Source organism: Tupaia chinensis, unplaced genomic scaffold (assembly GCF_000334495.1).
Source record: "Tupaia chinensis unplaced genomic scaffold, TupChi_1.0 Scaffold000121_1, whole genome shotgun sequence".
NCBI lineage: Eukaryota > Metazoa > Chordata > Mammalia > Scandentia > Tupaiidae > Tupaia > Tupaia belangeri.
Window position 1 is genome coordinate 1,063,587 of NW_006159588.1, and position 19,481 is coordinate 1,083,067.

The following is a 19,481-nucleotide window of genomic DNA, read 5'->3' on the forward strand; positions in this document are numbered from 1 at the left end:
AGAAAGAGAGAGAGAAGGAGAAAATAAGAAGGCAAGCAGCCAGGTCCAGGACTTGAACCATGGTTGGCCACATGGAGTTTAAGGTCCATAACCACCATGCCACCTACCGCGTCCCAAAATTTATTTTAAAGCACCCTGACCAGGATCTCACACTAAATCCTCCCTACCCCACTCCCAGCCTTCACAACCAGCCAGAATCAAGCGCGTGTGTGTGTGCAAAGAGCATGTACAGGTCAACCCTGGAATTGAACCCTACCTAATCTCCTATTGTGCTTCCAGTGCATCCCGCACTGCAGAGCACTGCACTGCCAGTGCCTCTGCGGCCGGGCTCTGGGTCACATTTTCTAAAGTATGATTCTGATCCTTTCACTATCGTCAAAAAATAACACCCAAGGGTTTTTCAGGATATATAGAAAACAATTTAAAAAGTGTAAGAAACTCCCCAATCTGGCCTGAGACTACTTTTCTAATGCCATTTACTCATCAGCTCTGGAATTACCCAGGAGCACCCTCTGCAGCAGAGAATATGTAAGGACCGGGGCTGGAGAGAATAGGAGAAATGAAGCCTGTTGTCACTGGATTTAGAGACTGATGTAGAAGAAATAGTCACAGAAATAAATACAACTACCCTTCCCTTTCTGTATTCATTTTCCAAATATTTGTTGTAATGATATAGTGAGATTTTTTTTCTACCCAAAATTCACTGTCCAAATCAAAAACTCTCAATGATGACAGCCACCAACAGAATCATTTCAGATGTACACAAAGAGAGGAAAGAGAATAAAGACCATGGTGAAGTTGTGTCTCAGATGTCTTCCCAAACGGATTATGCCTCGTTCCCATATTAAATGTGCTGGGCATCACTGTTATTTTCTTCTCATTGATACTAGTGAAAATGTCTCCTGAGAAAGTGGAAAAGCATGAGAAGAAAATAAATGAACATGAGAAACCTAGAAAACCCAAGAACAAGTTGGAGGAAATGATGCATGATAAAAAAAAGAGGTGAGAGGCCTACAGGTGGTGTGGAGTTTAAGGTAGTGGACTCCCATGTGACCGATTACAGTTCGAGTCTTAGACCTGACAGCTTAAAAATCACTACTGCCCAAAATCCCCAGGGGAGAATGGAAGAAAAGGGACTACTGTGTGGCCATTTCCCCCCAGGGGGTGATTTCTCAATTTCCCTTTCTTTCTGTCTCTGTCTCTCTCTCTCTCATGTACACATGATTACACATGTTCTAGGCAAAAATACCTGAGTTTTTTTTGGGTTTTTTTGGAGAGATTTTTGCTATAGGGTGCGTGCTCTTGCCAGAGACACACAGAGAGACAGAAAGCAAAAAATCACCCCACAGGGGGTATGGCCACATCGCAATTCCTTCTCCTCCATGCGCCTCTCGGGATCTTGGGCATGCACACACATTTGCCCAGCGTGAGTTTAAGCCACCAGGTCCGGGACTTGAACCATGGTTGACTACATGGGAGTCCAGCGACGTAGCCATTACACTAACTGCTGGTCCCTCCCTAGGCAAAAAAATCTTTAAAAAGAAAAAAAAAAAAAAAAAAGGAGGTACTTAAGACATAGTCTTCAGGTGGCGCAATCTCCTCAACATAACAGTGTTCCTTGGAAAGCTTCCCCATGTTACTGAAGCTAGCACAGCATTTTGATAAACTAGAAATACCCTTTATACCGTGTAGGAGACCATGAGGACCACTAGTACAGGAGAGGATACGAGAAATGGAACCTGCTACCACTGGGTTCAGAGACTGCTGTAGAAGAAACCGTGGACACCTTTAGAGATGAAGGTAGTAGCAATGGGGTGGAGCATGATTCAGAGAAGGTGCCCAGTGTCAAAGCAAATGCAAAACTGTGAGATGGCACAGCTGAAGGTTTTAGCCGAGGCAGCTTCTCCCACAGTGAGTGCAGCTCTCTCCTCCAGGAAACAGCAGAAACTATCATCAAAGACAGTCACACACAGAGAATTCCCAATCTTGATACAATGCCATCAAGTAGGCATTGCTTATTTCATATGAAAAGAAAACTACCTGGACATAAAGCATCAAGCTAAACTGCTCCATGGGAACTTTAATATTAAGGCTCAATTAAACTTTTTTTTTCAGGTTTTTGCCAGAGGCCATGTGCACTCACAAGAGAGAAACAGACATAGGAAAAGTGAGAATTCACATCCTGCGGATGGCCACACCCCAATCCTTTCTCCTCCATTCTCTTCCCGGGATTGTGTGCTTGCATGCACAAGCATGAGGTGTAACTTTCAGGTTGCCCCTATTTGGGACTCAAACCATGGTCAGCCATGAGGAAGTTCGGCATCTTAACCACTATGTCAAGTGCTGGCCCCACAACTAAACTTCCTGTCAGGCAAAACATCTGCTCAAACGGTCACTGATGGCTGCACTTCCTGTTATGATATGAGACATTCAAACTGGAAAGCCTGGGTGATAAAGGCGGGAGATGAGGATTAGGGGAGGAGCTATTTGTTTTCATTCGGCAAAGAGCAGATCTTGCAAAGATAATTGATTTAAACACAAGACAACGCACTTGGATCCTTCCAGTGTTATTGATTGTGAAGGTAAAAGCCAGACTCAGCAGAGCATGTGGAATTTTGTTTTAACTCAATTAAAAGAAGCATGGCCATCATTAGGAGAAACACCACTACACTGCATGATAGGTGCTGCTTCAGATGCAGACCAGAGCAGCACAGGGCACGAGCCTGGATGACACCCTGTCCCTGCACAACACAGATCACGTCAGTGCCTGTTCTGAGCTCACATGCAGAGCAGAGACGTGCAGCCCTGCCGACGAGGTAGACAGAGGGACACATGGCTACTGGCCACTCAGAAGTGTTCAACCTGTCTTTTCCACAAAAGTGTGCTGACTTTCGTGTTCCTTAGCCAAGTCTATCGCCTCACAGAGTGATAGGATTTTTTTCCTCCCTAACTCTTTTGTCTTCATCTGTCTTCGTTTCATATATATATATATATATGTGTGTGTGTATATATATATATGTATATGTATATATATATACATACATATTTTTTTTCATTTCCTGGAACATCACGCATCCTCTAATAGAGAATTTACTTTTTAAATGTATAGATAGTTAGCAAAGGCTAATTATGACTTGTTCATCAGTAGACCATCCTGTAGAGAAACAAAACAAAAACATCGGATCTTAAAACTCTTATGCTGATGTTGCTGTTGCCAAGGAATCATTTAGGGCCACCCAGGATCGCAGGTGGCTCAATTTCCAAGACCTGTTTTTAACTATAGATGGTTCTTGAAACCACCGAACATGGCAATTTCATTGTCACAACAAATCAGTGTAGTCTGATATATGGATATAGATATAGATACATATCTTTCTCCTGAGAACATTCAGAGTTTTATTTATAGCCTATCTCAGAAGGGATCTCTACATCCTTCCCTAATAGCAAACAATTGTGCTTTTATATCAAAGGGGCTGACAAACTTTTCTGCAAAGAGCCAAATAGTAAATATTTTGGGCCATACTACCTCTGTCACAACTGCTCAACTCTGCAAAAACAGCCATATACAATATCCAAATGGACTAGAAGAGCTGTGCACCAATAAACCTCTGTTGACAAAAACAAGCAAGTGGCAAAATTTGACTGCCAATCCCTTCCAGGAATCATACACCCTAAAGCTGTGCTTCATTATTCCATGCCATCTACAGTCTTAGTACTTTGGTCTATAAAATAACAACTTGCAGGGCTAGGCAGCACGGCCATAAAAGAAAACACTCTGCAATACAATCTTACATGCAAAGGTTGCTGGTTCAAGTCTCTGAGTAAGCCAAGTATGTGTGTGCCCATGATCCAGGATGGCTGAAACTTGAGGGTTGCAGGTGCATCAAGACCTTGTCAGGGAAGCTGCCTCTTTCTCCCTCCCTCCCCCTCATTCATAAAATAAAAAAACTTTAAAAAAATAAATAGTGGTGCCAGCAGTTGGCATAATGATTAAGGCATTAGACTTCCACTTGGTCCACTGTGGTTCAAGTCCCAGACCCTATGGCTTGAAATTCATGTTAAATGTGTGTGCATACATGCCCAAAATCCCAGGAAGAGAACAAAGGAGAAGAAACTGTGGTGTGGCCATTGCTTCCCCCCCCACCACCGCAGGGGGAGGGGGGGGAATTCTCACTTTCTGTCTCTCCAGTGAGCACACACACCATATAGCAAAAATCTCTCAAAAAATTAATTGATTGATTAAATGACAACTTGCTTAAATCATGTTAACGTGATTGTTGCCGCAGACAACTATTCCACACACTTAACTGAACCTTTAACTATAACCTAAAGAAATTAAGCTCTGAAAGAAGCAGCAGAATGAAAGAGGGCTCCAGACTAAAATTCTGGAATTTCCAGGTCCTTGCCTCACTACTATTCAAGGCTGAGTAATTCTCCACTAGTCCTTTATGAACAACTTTACCCCCATTTCTTGTGTCATGTCTGAACCTGAATAGATTCTCCGGCCCCATCTCTGCCCCAGAAGAGACCTGCCTGATGCTCAGAGAAAACACCAGACTTGGAGTGAGAGGAGGAGCCACTATGGTATACCATACGAGGGATCCAGGGCCCAGACCCACAGGCCTGGCTCCAGAGCCCATAGCCACTATGTTCTAGGTTTGGCTTGCTCTCCCCCCAGTCCCCTGCTCATCAAACACCCTCCGACTTGGGCAAAACACTGACACTAAATGATATGACCATGCCTGTCAGTTTACCTAGCTCCTGTCCCTCCTCATCTCTCTATCCTTTCACCTCAACGTGAGTCATCCAGCCAAATTCAGATGTCTTCCCTCCTCTGAAAACCTCCCTTCAGTGCAACAATGTAAGCTTGCAAAGTACCTCTCCTCCTGGCTCCAGACAGCCCCCACTCTTGCCTTTATGGCAACGCTGGTTACAATCCCTGTCCCTCTGCTCCAAGCCTGAGACCTATTTGAGAACCAGGATTCTTGCCCACCTTCTTACCCTGCACAAACTGCCTCTCCCGCCTCCCACACCCTTTCCAAGAACCCATTATCACCATCACCAAAAAAAGGCAATGACTCCCTAACCAATTTTTCAAGATGAATAGGAAGAAAAATGAACTATAATTTGATGGCTCTGAAATTTGAATACCGAAGAATTAAACAATGTAAAGATATAACAGTCATCAGCAAAACAATACATGGGCTTTGCAATGCACATTCCTTATGATTTCAAGCGCTCCTGACAGTTACAGTTATTACTGCATTCACTCTTCATCATTCCCTATAATGTACTCTTTCTGGTGTTATTCCCCATCTACCTCAAGGGGGCAGACACAAGTTATTTTTCATTCGTTTGAATTTAGGTGTCTTCAGTGTGATTGGTTTTGTTTACCAGGAGCTGTTTAAAGCAGTCCTCTCATGTTTCTCTTTATGCCACAAAAGCACTGAAAATGTCAGGCCGGCTCAGAACCTGCTAAATGCTCCCTCAGAGCTGGCATGAACTCTATAAAATACTATGCCTTGTAGGTCCTACCAAAGTGACAGATTCCCAGCTCTAAAGCCTGTGAATAATGAGGATGTTTTAAAAGTGCATGTTTACAAACCAGTGGATTTTGTTCATTGGATTTTAATAACTGAAGTTACTCAAATCTGAAGTCTAAAGCCAATGTTTCCTTGAAGCAATGCCAATGAATAACTGCTTTTCAAGCACAAGCACCAAACTGATAGGCACAGCGAACCAAAGTCCATCACCCTTATCTTGCAATCAATGATGATACTATTTCACTATCACATATACAAATATATAAAATATTATCTGTAGAAAGAAAAGAAAAGAAAGCAGGAGAAAGAGAAAGCTAGTTTGGGCATTTTTATGTCTGTTGTTCTGAACATGATACCAAATACACTGCTTCCCAGTCTTAACTATACATTGAAAAAAAAACAGAAATGCAGAAGAGGTAGTTTAAAATGAATAATTTAGATTGAGTTCTGTTTTATTTTGTTTTTTTAAGTGTACAGCACTAGACACTGCACTTCTCAGCTGACCCCTCAGCACAACCTTCCTCTCAGCAGCCTGACACATCACAGGTTACCACAAGGAAGAGCCCATGAAAAGGCACAAAATAAACCTTCAGCTTAGGGGCAATATGGAGTTAATAAGAACTACTACTACTATACATTTCCACAACTACGAGATTGACTATGCGTAACAGCTTCTGTAAAACTGGTGTGGTCCTTGGGGCCAGCACGTGGCATGCGGTTAGGGTGACTGAATTCACACACAGGTGACCACGGTTTGAGCTCCGCACCTGGTGACTTGAAATTCACGCTGGGCGTATGTGTGTGGGTGCCCAAGATCCCAAGAGGAGTGTGGAGAAGAGATTGCAGCATGGTCATGTCCCCAGGGTGTGAGTTCTCACTTTCCCTTTCTCCCTATCTCTCCTCTCTAAGCCAGAGCACACACCCTATGGCAAAACCTAAAAAAAAAATGGTGTGGTGCCAGCCTCTGTCAGACACAGTTAGACACCAGACTGCAGAGCCAGAAGCCACAACTGACCATGGTTAGAGTCACAGCCAGACTGGCAGAAAGCGCAAACGCAGTATGCACAGGTGCCCAGGATCCTGGCAAGCTGCAAAACTGGACAAAGGGGATCACAGTGTGGCCCAGCCCTATAGGGGTACTTTTCCCTCCCTCTACCCCTGCCCCATTGTGTGCACACACACTTCACCATGCACTGAAAGAAGGGAAAACTGGTGGAGGTGGGGCAGCAGATGGCATAGCAGTTACATTGCTGGGCTCCCACATGGCCAACCACAGTTCGAGTCCCAGACTTAGCTTGAAAATCACGCTAGGCAAGTATGCATGTGTGCCCAAAATTCCAGGAGAAGGGAAGAGAAAGGATTGTCACTTGGCCATTTTCCTTGTAGATGACTTCTCACTTTCCCTCCCACTGTCACTGTCTCTGTCTCTCTCCAGCAGGCACATGTACCCCAAGGCAAAAACCTCTTAAAGAAAATAAAACAAAAAAAGAAAAAAAAAATGATGTATGCCCACTTCCATCTGTGCATACCTCTTTGTCATCAATCACTTCCTTTTCTACTGACTATCTCCCTCTTTCCCAGACAATCACGCCAAGCACCAGAACCCAATCTTGGCTTCTTTCTTGAGGCCCAAACACACGCATGTATAATTTCACCGTACCTAGAGACAACATTTAAAGCCCCAACCCACCACAGCTATTCATTTACCCAAAGATATTTATCCAAACATGAATAAAAATAAACCACTATGGGACAAGCAGTTAGTGTAATGGCTATGTTGCTGGACTCCCATGTAGTCAACCACGGTTTGAGTCCCGGACCCAGTGTCATGAACTCACGCCGGGCATGTGTGTGTGCATGCCCAAGATCCCGAGAGGAGAAGGTATTGCTATGTGGCAATTTCTCGTTTTCTTTCTCTATCTTTCTGGCAAGCACACACGCCCTATAGCAAACACCTCTTCAGAAAGGAAAATGAAAAGAAACCACTAAAAAATACACTGAATTGAAACATCAAAAAAATAATAGTAGGAGGCCAGCAGGGAGGCTTGGTGGTTAAGCCACTGGACTCCCATCTGGTTGATCAGCAGGGAGGCTCGGTGGTTAAGGCACTGGACTCCCATCTGGTTGATCAGCAGGGAGGCTTGGTGGTTAAGCCACTGGACTCCTACCTGCTTGATCATGGTTCAAAGTCCCAGACCCCCACCTTGAAACATGCTGGGCACATGTGCCTGTGTCCCCAAAATCCCAATTTAAAAAATGGAGGAAAAGAGATTGCAGTTGGACGTCCCCACCCCCAAGAGGGTGATTTCTCCCTTTCTGTCTCCGTGCCTCTCTCTGTGAAAAGCACACACACCCCATAATAAAATTAATAATGATAATAACAACAATCTACCAATCACTTAATAAGAGTACAATTTGATTTATTCTAACACCAACATGGTTCATGTTAGAACAAAATAAAGTGATACAGCCAGTTCCATCGCCTAGTGGTTAAGGCAGCTGGAACCTCATGTGGCCGAACATACTTTAAGTTTCAGACCCAGAGGCTGGAGAAATACACGAGTCGCATCTGTATACATGCCTAAAATCCAGAAAGGAGGGAGAAATGGAACAGAAAAGACTGCAGCATGACCATGTCCCCTGGAGGATGCTTTTTCCTCTCCCTCTGTCTTTCTGGTGAGCACATGTGCCTTCTATGCAAAAATAAAAATAAAAACCCTAAAATGGTTTCTGAAAAACAGAAGGACCATTTCAAAGGCCAAAAAACTACTAAGATCTCCTTGATTCTTTTGACAGAAATAAGTATACATGCGCATCTACATACACTCATAAAAAAATTGTAAAAAGATTATTCTTTTTAGCAAACTTACAGCTATGTTTATACTTTCTTGTTTTTTTTTATTTTTTTAATTTTCCTTCACACACATGTACTATTTTAATAAACAATAAATTCTCAGGTTATTTATATTCATAAAACTTCAGAAGGAGACTAGGGACAGACCTTTTTCCTATTGTTTTCATGTTTTTCTTTTATTTATGATAGAACATGTGTGTAGGCACAAGAGACCATGAGAAAGACATGGAGGGCATGGGGAGAAAGAACGAGAAAGCATCCCCAGTGAGGCCTGATCCTTCTTCCGCCAATTCTCCTTGCAGTCACCATCCTGAGCACAAACACGTGTACCTAGTGTGTTGCCAGGATTCAAATCCCAGTCCCTGAGCATTTTGTGCTTGTGACCTAGGCCAGATGAGACTGGGGGAAGGTAACGGCATAAGGTCTCCATTGGGTGGAGGAGGTATTTCTCACACATGGGCATGCATGCATTCTCTCTCTCTCTCTTTCTCTCTCTCTCTCTCTCTCTCTCTCCATCCATCCATCCTCCCTCCCTCCCAAAATTAAAGAAATAAATACCTTTTCCAAAAGAAAGGAAGAAAAACAAGAAGCTTGAACAAGTACTTCATGAAAGAAGAAACTGAAACAACTAATTAATATAAGGGAAGAATCACAATGTAATCTAAAACCACAATACTACTGCACACAGAACTGGAATGGCTAAAATTAAAAGACTTACAATACCAAGTGTTAGAGAACAAAGCATTGCTACAGAAAGGTATGAACTAGGAAAAAAAAAAAAAAAAAGTTCTGCTAAAGTTAACCCTGTGTGTACCCTATTGCCACTCCTATATATACACCCAACAGAAATGTACACTTCTATGCCCTGGAAACATGCTCAGACCATTAACAGTTTTGCACTTTATAAAAGACAAAATTAGAGATGATCAAAATGACATTATCAACAGAACAAAACGATACACAGCCACAAAAACAAACTACATCTACATACAGTACAGAAAAAGCTTAGAAATGCAAAAAGATGTCAATAAACCAAACATTTTAAAAAATTATCCCATGGGAACCAGCAGTTAGCGTAATGGCTATGTCACTGGACTCCCACGTAGTCGACCGTGGTTCGTGTCCCGGCTCCGATGGCTTAAATCTCACGCCGGGCGCGTGTGCATGCGTGCCCAAGATCCCAAAAGGAGAAGGGAGGAGAAGGGATTGTGGCATGACCAACCCCCCTGGGGGGTGATTTCTCGCTTTCTGTCTCTATGTCTCTGTCTGGCAAGTGCGCGCACCCTATAGCGAAAAAACCTTTCCAAAAAAAATAAAAAAAATTATCCCAGTTATGTGAAATTCAGAAAAAGTCCACAATGAGATATGCTGTTAAAGAAAAGAAGGAAATAATTACCATAAAGTCAGAACAATGGTTACCATAGGAGGAAAAGAAGACCCTATGACAGGTAATGAGGGCATAATTCTAGGGTCCTGCTCGTGTTTTCTCTTGATGTCATAAATGCTACATAGGTGTTTACTTTCAAATAAATCATAAGGGTTCGAAGTTTATGTTTTATGTGCTCCTACCTCATTGTACCTTCCACAGCTTTACAGAGAACAGGATATTTGTCTCTTATTTAAGTATCACTTATTAGTTATAAAGGAGAAAGAAACCTTGACTAGATTCTTCATGGGGAAGGGGGTGAAAGGTTACAATTAAAACTGGGAAGATTAGGGAAATTGGAATACAGGTATGCCTATCTCATAATAATATGTAAATGTTAAATTGCCTTATAATTAAAAGATACATGCTAAAATAATTAAAGCTGAACTCATGATACCTGCACCTTTCAAATGTTACAGCAGAGGCAGAAATAGAGAGACTGGGAAACATAAAGTACATGTGGCAAAAATACTAACTTCTGCTGAATCTTAGTGACGGATACCTAGGTGTTCACTGCACAATTCCCACCTTTCAAGAGGTAAGTTTTCCAATAAAACAATGGAATAGGAGGTAGATTTCAAAAAAAAAAATTCCTTTTTAAGAGTGATTTTTGCTATAGGGTGCATGTACTCACCGGAGACACAGAGAGAGACAGAAAGTGAGAAATAACACCCCAGGGGGATGGCCACTCCTCAATCCTTTCTTCATTCTCCTCTGAGGATCTTGAGCACACACACGCACCTGGCATGAGTTTCAAGCCACCAACTGGGACTCAAATCCTAGTCAACTATGTGGAAGCCTAACAACATAACCACTATGCTTTATGGTGGTCGCTCCCCCCCCTCCAAAAAAAAAATGTTTTTTTCAACAGGGGTTAAAAAGTACTAGGAGGAAGTAAAAAGGACTAGATAGTACAGAGTGGATTGTGTCCTCATTAAAAATGGCTAGGAAGACTGATACATACACTTTAAAATAAAAAAGATCTCAAGGTCAGCCAATGGCCTGGTGGTTAATAAAGGCGGCTGGATCCCACATGGCTGATGGTGCAGTTCAAGTCCTGAACCCGGCAGCCGGAATAATACACCTGGCATGTATGCATTCTGAGAGGAGAATGGAAAAGAGATTGTAGCATGGACATTCACACACAGGACATGTTTTCCAGCTTTCCTGCTCTTTCTCTGTCTGTCTCTGGTGAGCGTATACACCATGCACTAACTGTATAAGCTTAAAAAAAAAAAAAAAAAAAAAAAAAGGTCACATTCTATGAAAAAGGAAATATATAACCTTATTCACATATAATTTTTTACAAATAATCCAGGGCAAAGTTCCAGAAGAGCACATCTAAAACACTACTTTTGCCTGAAGTTAATGATGTGGGATAATGTTTTATATTCCAAATCTTTTTTTAAAAGGTTTTTGCCATATGGTGCAAGCATTCACTAGAGAAACAGAGGCAGTGAGAGAGAAAATGAGAAATTACCCGCTATGGGGATGGCCACACTGCATTCCCTTCTCCACTATTCTTCTCCAGGGATTTTAAGCATACACGCATGTACCCAACATTGAGTTTCAACCCAGATCTGGGTTGACCACAGTTGACCTTGTGGGAGTCCAATGCCTTAACCATTAAGCCATCTTCTAGCCCCATTCCAAACATTTTTACAATGTATTTTTGACTGAGACCAGCAGATGGAATAATGGTTGTGTCGCTGGATTCCCAAGTAGTCAACCACAATTAGAGTCCTCGACCCGGTAGCTTAAAACTCATGCCAGGCACGTGTGCATGGGTGCTCAAAATCCTGAGAGGAGAATGAAGAAGGAACTGTGGTGTGGCCACTCCTCCTGGGGGTGGGGTGGGGGTGGGGGTGATTTCCCACTTTTTATCTTTCTCTCTGTGTCTCTCCAGCAAGCGCATGTTCTCTCTAGCAAAAATCCCTCCCTAAAAAAGAGTAAAATAATGTATTTGTGTCTCAATGAATGTTTTGATAAAATGCAAACATCAGTCAGATGACCATATACTATGTTACCAATGAACAATTTGAATACTTATACAATAAGCTGACTTCAATTTGAAAAAGACCAGCATTAGAAAGTATTTACTTCCATTTCTCCTTTGAGGTATTATGGATTATTTGAAAGCACAACAAATTTTGGCTACTTCTCAACTGCCTAAAATAGAAACAAAAATAATGAATAACAAAAGATCCTTTACAAAACCACTGGTAAATATAAATATACCTCATCATATATGCTCCCATTAATATCTGCACCATAGATAGGTGCCACAAAGGTTAAGTTCTTCCAGTACTTGCGCTCCAAATCTTCATAATCCAGGTATCTGGGAGTACAGTATCTGTCAAAGATAAATTTTAAAAAGTGTAAGCCAGTGAAACAATTTTTAATAGTTTTCTCACTCATTTTATTTAAATCTTTTCCTAAACAAAAGTACTATCAAAATAAAATAATGCAGACAACTAGGTGAACACAAAATGTACTTACCATAGATATCAGAACACTCTTAAGACTCCTAAATAACTATATTCTCTTTACATTTTCATTAGTAGTAAAATACTTTCATGAAAATACCATTAAAGCAAAAAATTATTTTAAGTCATTATTTAGCTTTCAAAACAGGTTATAAAAGAGCACATATACTATGATCCTAGATATGCAAAAAATGCCTGTAATTGTACATTAAATGGCCAGAAAAAATGTACATCCAATAATTATTATTGCTCACACCAGAATAACAGAAAAGCACTTATTTGTCTGTGTTTTCTAGATTTTGAGCAATAATAGCACATATTAAAAAAGGTCAGTGTGGAGCCAACAGACAGTGTAGTGGTTAAGGCTCTGGAATCCTACATGGCCAACCACAGTTTGAATACCAGAGGCTTAAAAATCACACTGGGTACCTGTGTGTGCTAAAATCCCAGAAGGAGAATGAAGTCTCGAGAAGGTATAATGGCATGGCAACCTCGCTTAGGAGGTGATTTCTCACTTCCCCTCTCTCTGTCTTTGTCTCCACTGAGCACACATGCCCTTCTACAGTGGAGGGGGGAAAAAATACAGGGACCAGTAGTTGGCATAATGGCTATGTCGCTGGACTCCCATGTAGTCAACTGCAGTTCAAGTCCCAGACCCCGGTGGCTTAAACTCTCATGCTGGGCGCATGTGCATGCATGCCCAGGATCCAGAGAGGAGAATGGAGGAGCAGGGATCGGGGTGTGGCCATATCCCTGGTGGGGGAGGGGGTGATTTCTCACTTTCTGTCTCTCTGTCTCTCTCTTTCTGGCCCCCCAATGTCCCCTAAAAAAAAAACCCCCAAAAAAAAAAAAAAAAAAAAAAAAAAAAACAGAACAAGGTACAAACTAATTATAGGATAATCAACAATCATCTTTGCTATACTGGGGCCCTCAGGTATGTTATTGATGTAATAAGCAAGAATACCAAACAACTTAATTTGAAAACCATATTTAAAATTCAGAAAAATTTGCTAATTTACTCATAACACCAGAATCCTACACAAACCAATACTCTTTTCTAATGTGCAATAAAGCACCATTATCTAGATATTGTTCCACCAAGTCTATTGGTAGGTTCCAGTAGTATCAGGGATTCTAGGAATAAGCTAAACAAGGTAACCAGAGATCACAGGCAGGTGATAGACAGGTGCCCATCCCTACTCCTCAATATGAACAAACCGCAAGGAACGACAGAAAACAAAACAGCAGTTTCTTTACCAGCAAACTAGATGTCAGTAGGAAACCACCGGAAGAAGAGAAAACAGGAACAGCTGAGTGAGAGGACTGTACAGGAAGAGACTGCATGGAGACTATTTCTTTTCACAGATTTCTTCACTATTTCTATTTACTTAGTTTCTTACCACATTCATATGTATCATTGAAGGAAACACAAATAGCAAACTGATCCACTCACTTGCCACTGTTAGCCAGCTGCCTAAACTCCTTCACCGTCATGGCTTTTTTCTGGATGTTGTATTGTGTGAACAGTCCAGACTGTCCTGTGACCATCTGCTGAATCGGTGCTGGGATGAGCAAATTATCAATATCATCGTAGCACTTCCTTGGCTTCCACTCCTTAGGAGGAATCACCTAAAGATAAAATAATGAAATAAAATGTTATCTTGAAAATATTCCAGTTGTATTGAGCTTTCATGTCCCAGTAGAATACAATGAAGGATTTCTCAACATTTTAAAGGCAAATGGGTAAAAAAATAAATAAATAAATAACTGAATCATGAATATTCACCATACAGGAATACAATTTTTTAACAACCAGATTTATTGAACATTTACAATACTTAAATCATTTTGAGTTGGTACTCGTCACATCTCAATTTTTAAAAATAAAATTGAAAGACACACAAAAGTGAAACAAAGTGCTGAAGTTCTTATGGCTAAACACTAGAGATAAAATTCAGACTGAAACAGTATGATACCAGAATTCACACTCAACCATTATGTTATCAATAAAAGATAAAATTATGGCCCAGCCCTGGTGGTGCACACTGCTAAGACACTGTGCACCATAGACTGGGACCACACGGGAGGCCTGAGTTTGATCCTAAGTCCGACCTATCGGATATAATCTATATAATCTACCTGTAACTATGTGCTATTTATATTAATATGAGTAAAATAAGTAAATATTTAGTAATTTTTTTCCATAAGATGTGAGTGCTTACCAAGAGAGTGAGAGGGAAAGTGAGAAGTCACCTCCCCCCCACCAAGACAAATGGCCACGCAGCAAATCCTTCTCCACTCTCCTAGTGGGATTTTGGGCACCCATGTTCACGCACCCAGAATGATTTTCAAACTGCTGGGTCCAGGATTCAAACTACATTCAGCCATGTGGGAGTCCAGCACCATAATCACCATAACATCTGCTGATCCTAATAATATTTTTTTTAAACTATACAACACAAGTAATATGGCAAACAGCACGGTGGCATGCTAAAGTGTTTAACAACCAGCTTTCTGGGAAGGTGAAAGAAACTTCATTTATAGCTTTTGCCTATTTCCATGGTGTAAGTTACTCTCACCATGGCCAACGTGAACCTACAAATGTGACATCACAGGACATGAAGCTGGGAAGAGATGTGCACTAGCAACTTTCACACGCCAGTAAGATGTGACTCAGCACACCAGTTTTCCACATTATTTAAACACTTCATTACTAACAGTGAAAAAAATCCAAAAACATTAGGACACAAAATACACAAACATATGTAAAATCAGTTTTTTCCAGTTTGTCAGGGGAAACTCAGCCAGCTGGTGGCGTGGTGGTTAAGGCAGCTGGATCCCACATGGTAAATTGCCCAGTTTGAGGCCCAGACCCAATAGCTTGAGAAATACACTGTGCACATACATGCCCAATAAAGGATGGAGAGACAGAGGAGTAGGGACTGTGGCATGACCCATAGGAGCGTAGGGGTGCTTTCTCACTCCCTCTCTCTCTCTAGCAAGCCCACAGGAAGCAAAGAGAGGGAGGGAAAGATGGATCCAAAGGGACAAAGTCATGAATTAAGGCAGGACTGATTTATGGCTGGAGTTTTCCCACTTTCCAAAGCTGTCTTAATTTTTTGAAGATAGACGTTTATTAATGTTAATTGAAAAACATAGTACACTTACTGAAAATGTATAACTGCAAATATGCAGTTCCATAAATTACTATAAAGCAAGCACCGGAGTACCCACTGCCTGGGTATAAGATGCAGAAGCAGGTGGTGTGGTGGTGAAGGTGCTGGTTTCTGACATGTCTGACCACATTTTAGTCCCAGACCTAGCAGCTTGTTTTCCCTCATTCTTTCTCTCTGTCTCCCTCTGGTCAAATTGAGAAATCATAATAATAAATAAAATTAAATAATTATTTTTAAAAACAAAAGATATAGGAGCAAAAGTTGATATTACTACATACTGAGGAAGGGGAGAGAAGGAAAAGCAGTGCTTCTTACATTCTTCTTTCACATCATGGGCTATGAAATTACTTCATGTATATAACCTATGGTCTAAGACAATCTCTGCCCAGATTATTGTTGAGGATGAATTTCACCCATTTCTTTTGTCCAGTTTGCCAGAGGACACAGCATTTGCCAGGAGAAAAAGTGCGAAAACAAGAAAGAGAAAGAGGAAGATAGCACCCCCCAGTGGGATGTGATCACATCACACCACTTCTCTTCTGCCCCACTTGTCCACCTTGTTGGGATTCAGGGCATGCACACACACATGCTTGGCATGTTTCTCCAGCCACTGGAGCTTGAATTTGAACCACGTGTGGCCACAGTTAACCAACCACTTAGCTAACCACTAAGCCATGGGGTGACACCAATATAAGTTTTGTATTTAAGAACACTGTCAGTCTTCATTTCCCCAAATTGACCAACTTTGTGTTAATAAATACAAAATTAGGGTATAAATTAATCAAATTACCCATCAAAATTAGGTATCTGTAACTCTAGAAATAAAAGTTAAATCTCAAGTGTAAGTTTATTGGTCAAGTGTTGGCACAGTAGTTGATAGGAACCACATGTCAGAAGCCCTAGGTTTGTAACCCAAGACCTCCCCAAGCATACCAGGTGCACATGGGCATGCCCGGATCCAGGCACTCTGAGTCTGGGAGCGGACTGTAGCATGAGGATCCTGCTGGGGATACCTGTCTGTCTGTCTCATGAAACAATTTTTTTTTGGAGAGATTTTTTTTTCGCTATAGGGCGCATGCGCTCGCCAGACAGACAGAGACACAGAGACAGAAAGCGAGAAATCACCCCCCAGAGGAGATGGTCACGCCGCAATCCCTTCTCCTCCATTCTCCTCTCGGGATCTTGGGCACGCACACACACTCCCCAGCATGAGTTTTAAGCCACCAGGTCCGGGACGCGAACCACGGTCGACTACGTGGGAGTCCAGCAACATAGCCATTATGCTAACTGCTGGTTCCCTGTCTCATGAAATAATTTTTTAAAAATAATAAAGCACAAATCTAAAAAAATGTTGAGAAGAGAGAAAAACCAAGACATAATGTAGTATGAGGCCTATTGGTACTACTCAGCCATTTTCCCCAAGCCATAAATTAAGACCAAATCATTAAATGTTGTCAACAGTACATTAACAAAGAACCTCATGGGTAGCTCTGTTCCCCAGGAACCAGCCTCCAAAGCAAACCCTCAATAGTAATGTGGTCTTGACTTTTATGGTGTAATTCAACTTACTACTACTGCAATTTCCAGAACAAGTGGAAAAGTTCCTAAAACAGATTTTATGTGACATGATGCAAAAGACAGCAAAATTACTAGAAACCAACAGTTTACTACATAAGTAATAGGAAATTATCATAGGATTAAATAAATGTCTCCAACTTTGTCAATGAGTCTCACTTTTAAGGGGGAGGGTGGGGATCTGGACTCAGGTGTGTTCTGTAACGGTCCTTCTCATTAACTTTATTATATTTCAGGATCTCAATAGTGGCACAGGTGTACTGTGTGTGCCTGCAGCTCCCTTGTGAGGGCAGCTGCTGCTTTGTCTTCTACAGTTACTAAATGTGCACCTTACCACAGGACACTCTACTAAACTCAGAGGAAAACTATTATACATTTGTTCAAGAAACAAAAGTAGGAGAAAATGGATGAAGGACTGCATTTAGGGTCCAGAGGAGTGGAGAAGTAGTCACCTCTAATTCCGCTGCACCCAAATAGAACCTAAATCCTTGCTAAACCATTACAAGTCCATTCTGGAAATTATGTATTCTAATAATTGAAAAGAGTATTCTAAAATGCTCTTCAATTAAGAATAGATTTTTTTTCTCCAAAGATAATCTAGATGTGTTGAAGTTTAAAAACGAGTTTTTAAAAAAGTTTTTGCCATAAGGCACATGTGCCTGCCAGACAGAGAGAGAGAAAATGAGAAGTCACCCCCTGGGGGGATAGCCACACTGCAATCCCTTCTCCTCCACTCTCCTCTCCAAATTTTGGGCACACATGCACATGCCAGACATGAATCGCAAGTCATTGAGTCCAGGACTCGAACTGCAATAGGCCATGTGGAAGTCCAGTGCCTTAAGCACTACACCACCTGCTGGACCCCAAAATGAGATTTTTTTAAAAAAAAGCTAAGCCAACAAAATTAAAGACAGCTGATCCTCTGAGTTGATTATAAATCTTCACTTTTTTTTTTTCACTTTCATTTTATCTTCCTTTTTTACTTCTCATCCATGCCTAATGAACTTTTCATGAACCTAATATCTCCCAAGGCTTTTTTCTTTGCCCCCCCCCCTTTTTTTTTTAGGTTCTCTGAAGAAAGACAGAGACAGGAAGAGGAAAAGTGGGAAATCACCCCGAAGGATAGATAGCCATGCCACAATCCATTCTCCTCCATTTTCCTCTTGGGATTTTGGAGATTTGGAACATGTAATACATGAGTCCAGTGTGCTTTTTAAGCCACCAGACTCAAACCGTCATCATCTATGTGGGAATCCAGGGCTTTAACCACCATGCCACCTACTGGCCCTTATCTCCAAATTTTAAATCTGCTCTAGGAGGGACTTAAACCATTGCAGGATACATAGCAAAATGATAGACCTTGGGAGGAAAAATGACAGGAACAATAAAGAACTGAGTTATAACTAGCATCATTTCCAGATAAAGAAATAGAATGCCAGTTCCTGTAGTTCTGGAATTTCTCTCCTTAGCCACCTTCTACTCTCTGTGCTGCTGGCCTTCATGGTAGAGGTGGGGATTTCAAGAAAAAGTCAGGCAATCTAGGTGTTTGGCACCGCAGCAGGCTCTGCTAGGACTCAGGGATTTATGTAGTAATACTAAAGAATCTACAGAAACCCTGATAGTAAACTTAGCATTAACAAAATAAATAAATAAGGGCCAACAGATGGTACAAAAGTTAAGGAGGCTGAATCCCACATGGCCAACTGCTGTTCAACTGCTGGCCATTAGAAAGTCATGCCTGGCACATAGGTGTAAGTACACAAAGTCCCAGAGGAAATGGAGAAGTAACTGAAGTGTGGCCATTCCCCCCATACGTGTGTGGGGGAGTCACTTTCCCTCTCTGTCTTTCTCTCTGCCTTGCAGCAAAAAAGTTAAAATTAAAGAAGAAAATAAAGAGTGGCCAGCAAGCGATATGGTGGTTAAGGTGGACTCCCACATGGCCGACCACTGTTCAAGTCCCAGACATGGCAGCTTGCTTTCTCACTTTTTCTCTCTCGGTCTCTCTCTCTGGTCAATTGCAATAGGGTACAGCATTCATCAGAGAGAGAGAGAGAGACACCAAGAGACAGAAAGTGAGAAATCACCCTCCCAGAGGGGGGATGACCATGCCACCATTCTTTCTCTTTCATTCTCCTCTTGGGATTTTGGGCATGCACGCACACATGCCAGGCGATGAGTTTCAAGTAAGAGGGTCTGGGACTTGAACTGCAGTCAACCATGTCGGAGTCCAGCGCCTTAACCACTACACCATCTGTGGCCCCAAAGATTAATATTTTCAAACACATCTAACCAAAGACCACTTCTCCCTGTCTTCACAGTTAAGGGCCATAATCAACTCCCAATAGATAAACAAATTTACCCCTAGCAAACCTCTCTTCTACCTCTGCCCCAACACCAAATTCATTCTTCTCCTAAGGCCCA

General features: G+C 41.6%; 1 protein-coding gene across 3 annotated transcripts in view; it reads right to left on the minus strand.

The window, feature by feature from the left end:
- Positions 1-19,481, minus strand: part of KDM4C (lysine demethylase 4C) — a 452,171-nt gene that overhangs the window by 379,701 nt on the left and 52,989 nt on the right. For all 3 annotated transcript variants that reach the window (XM_014586260.2, XM_027770291.1, XM_006144466.3), the window contains 2 exons: positions 13,763-13,938; positions 12,062-12,176 (listed from right to left, as the gene is read on the minus strand). In XM_014586260.2, the coding sequence (XP_014441746.1) occupies positions 12,062-12,176; positions 13,763-13,857 (210 nt within the window). In that variant the 5' untranslated portion in view covers positions 13,858-13,938. The remainder of the gene's footprint in view (positions 1-12,061; positions 12,177-13,762; positions 13,939-19,481) is intronic.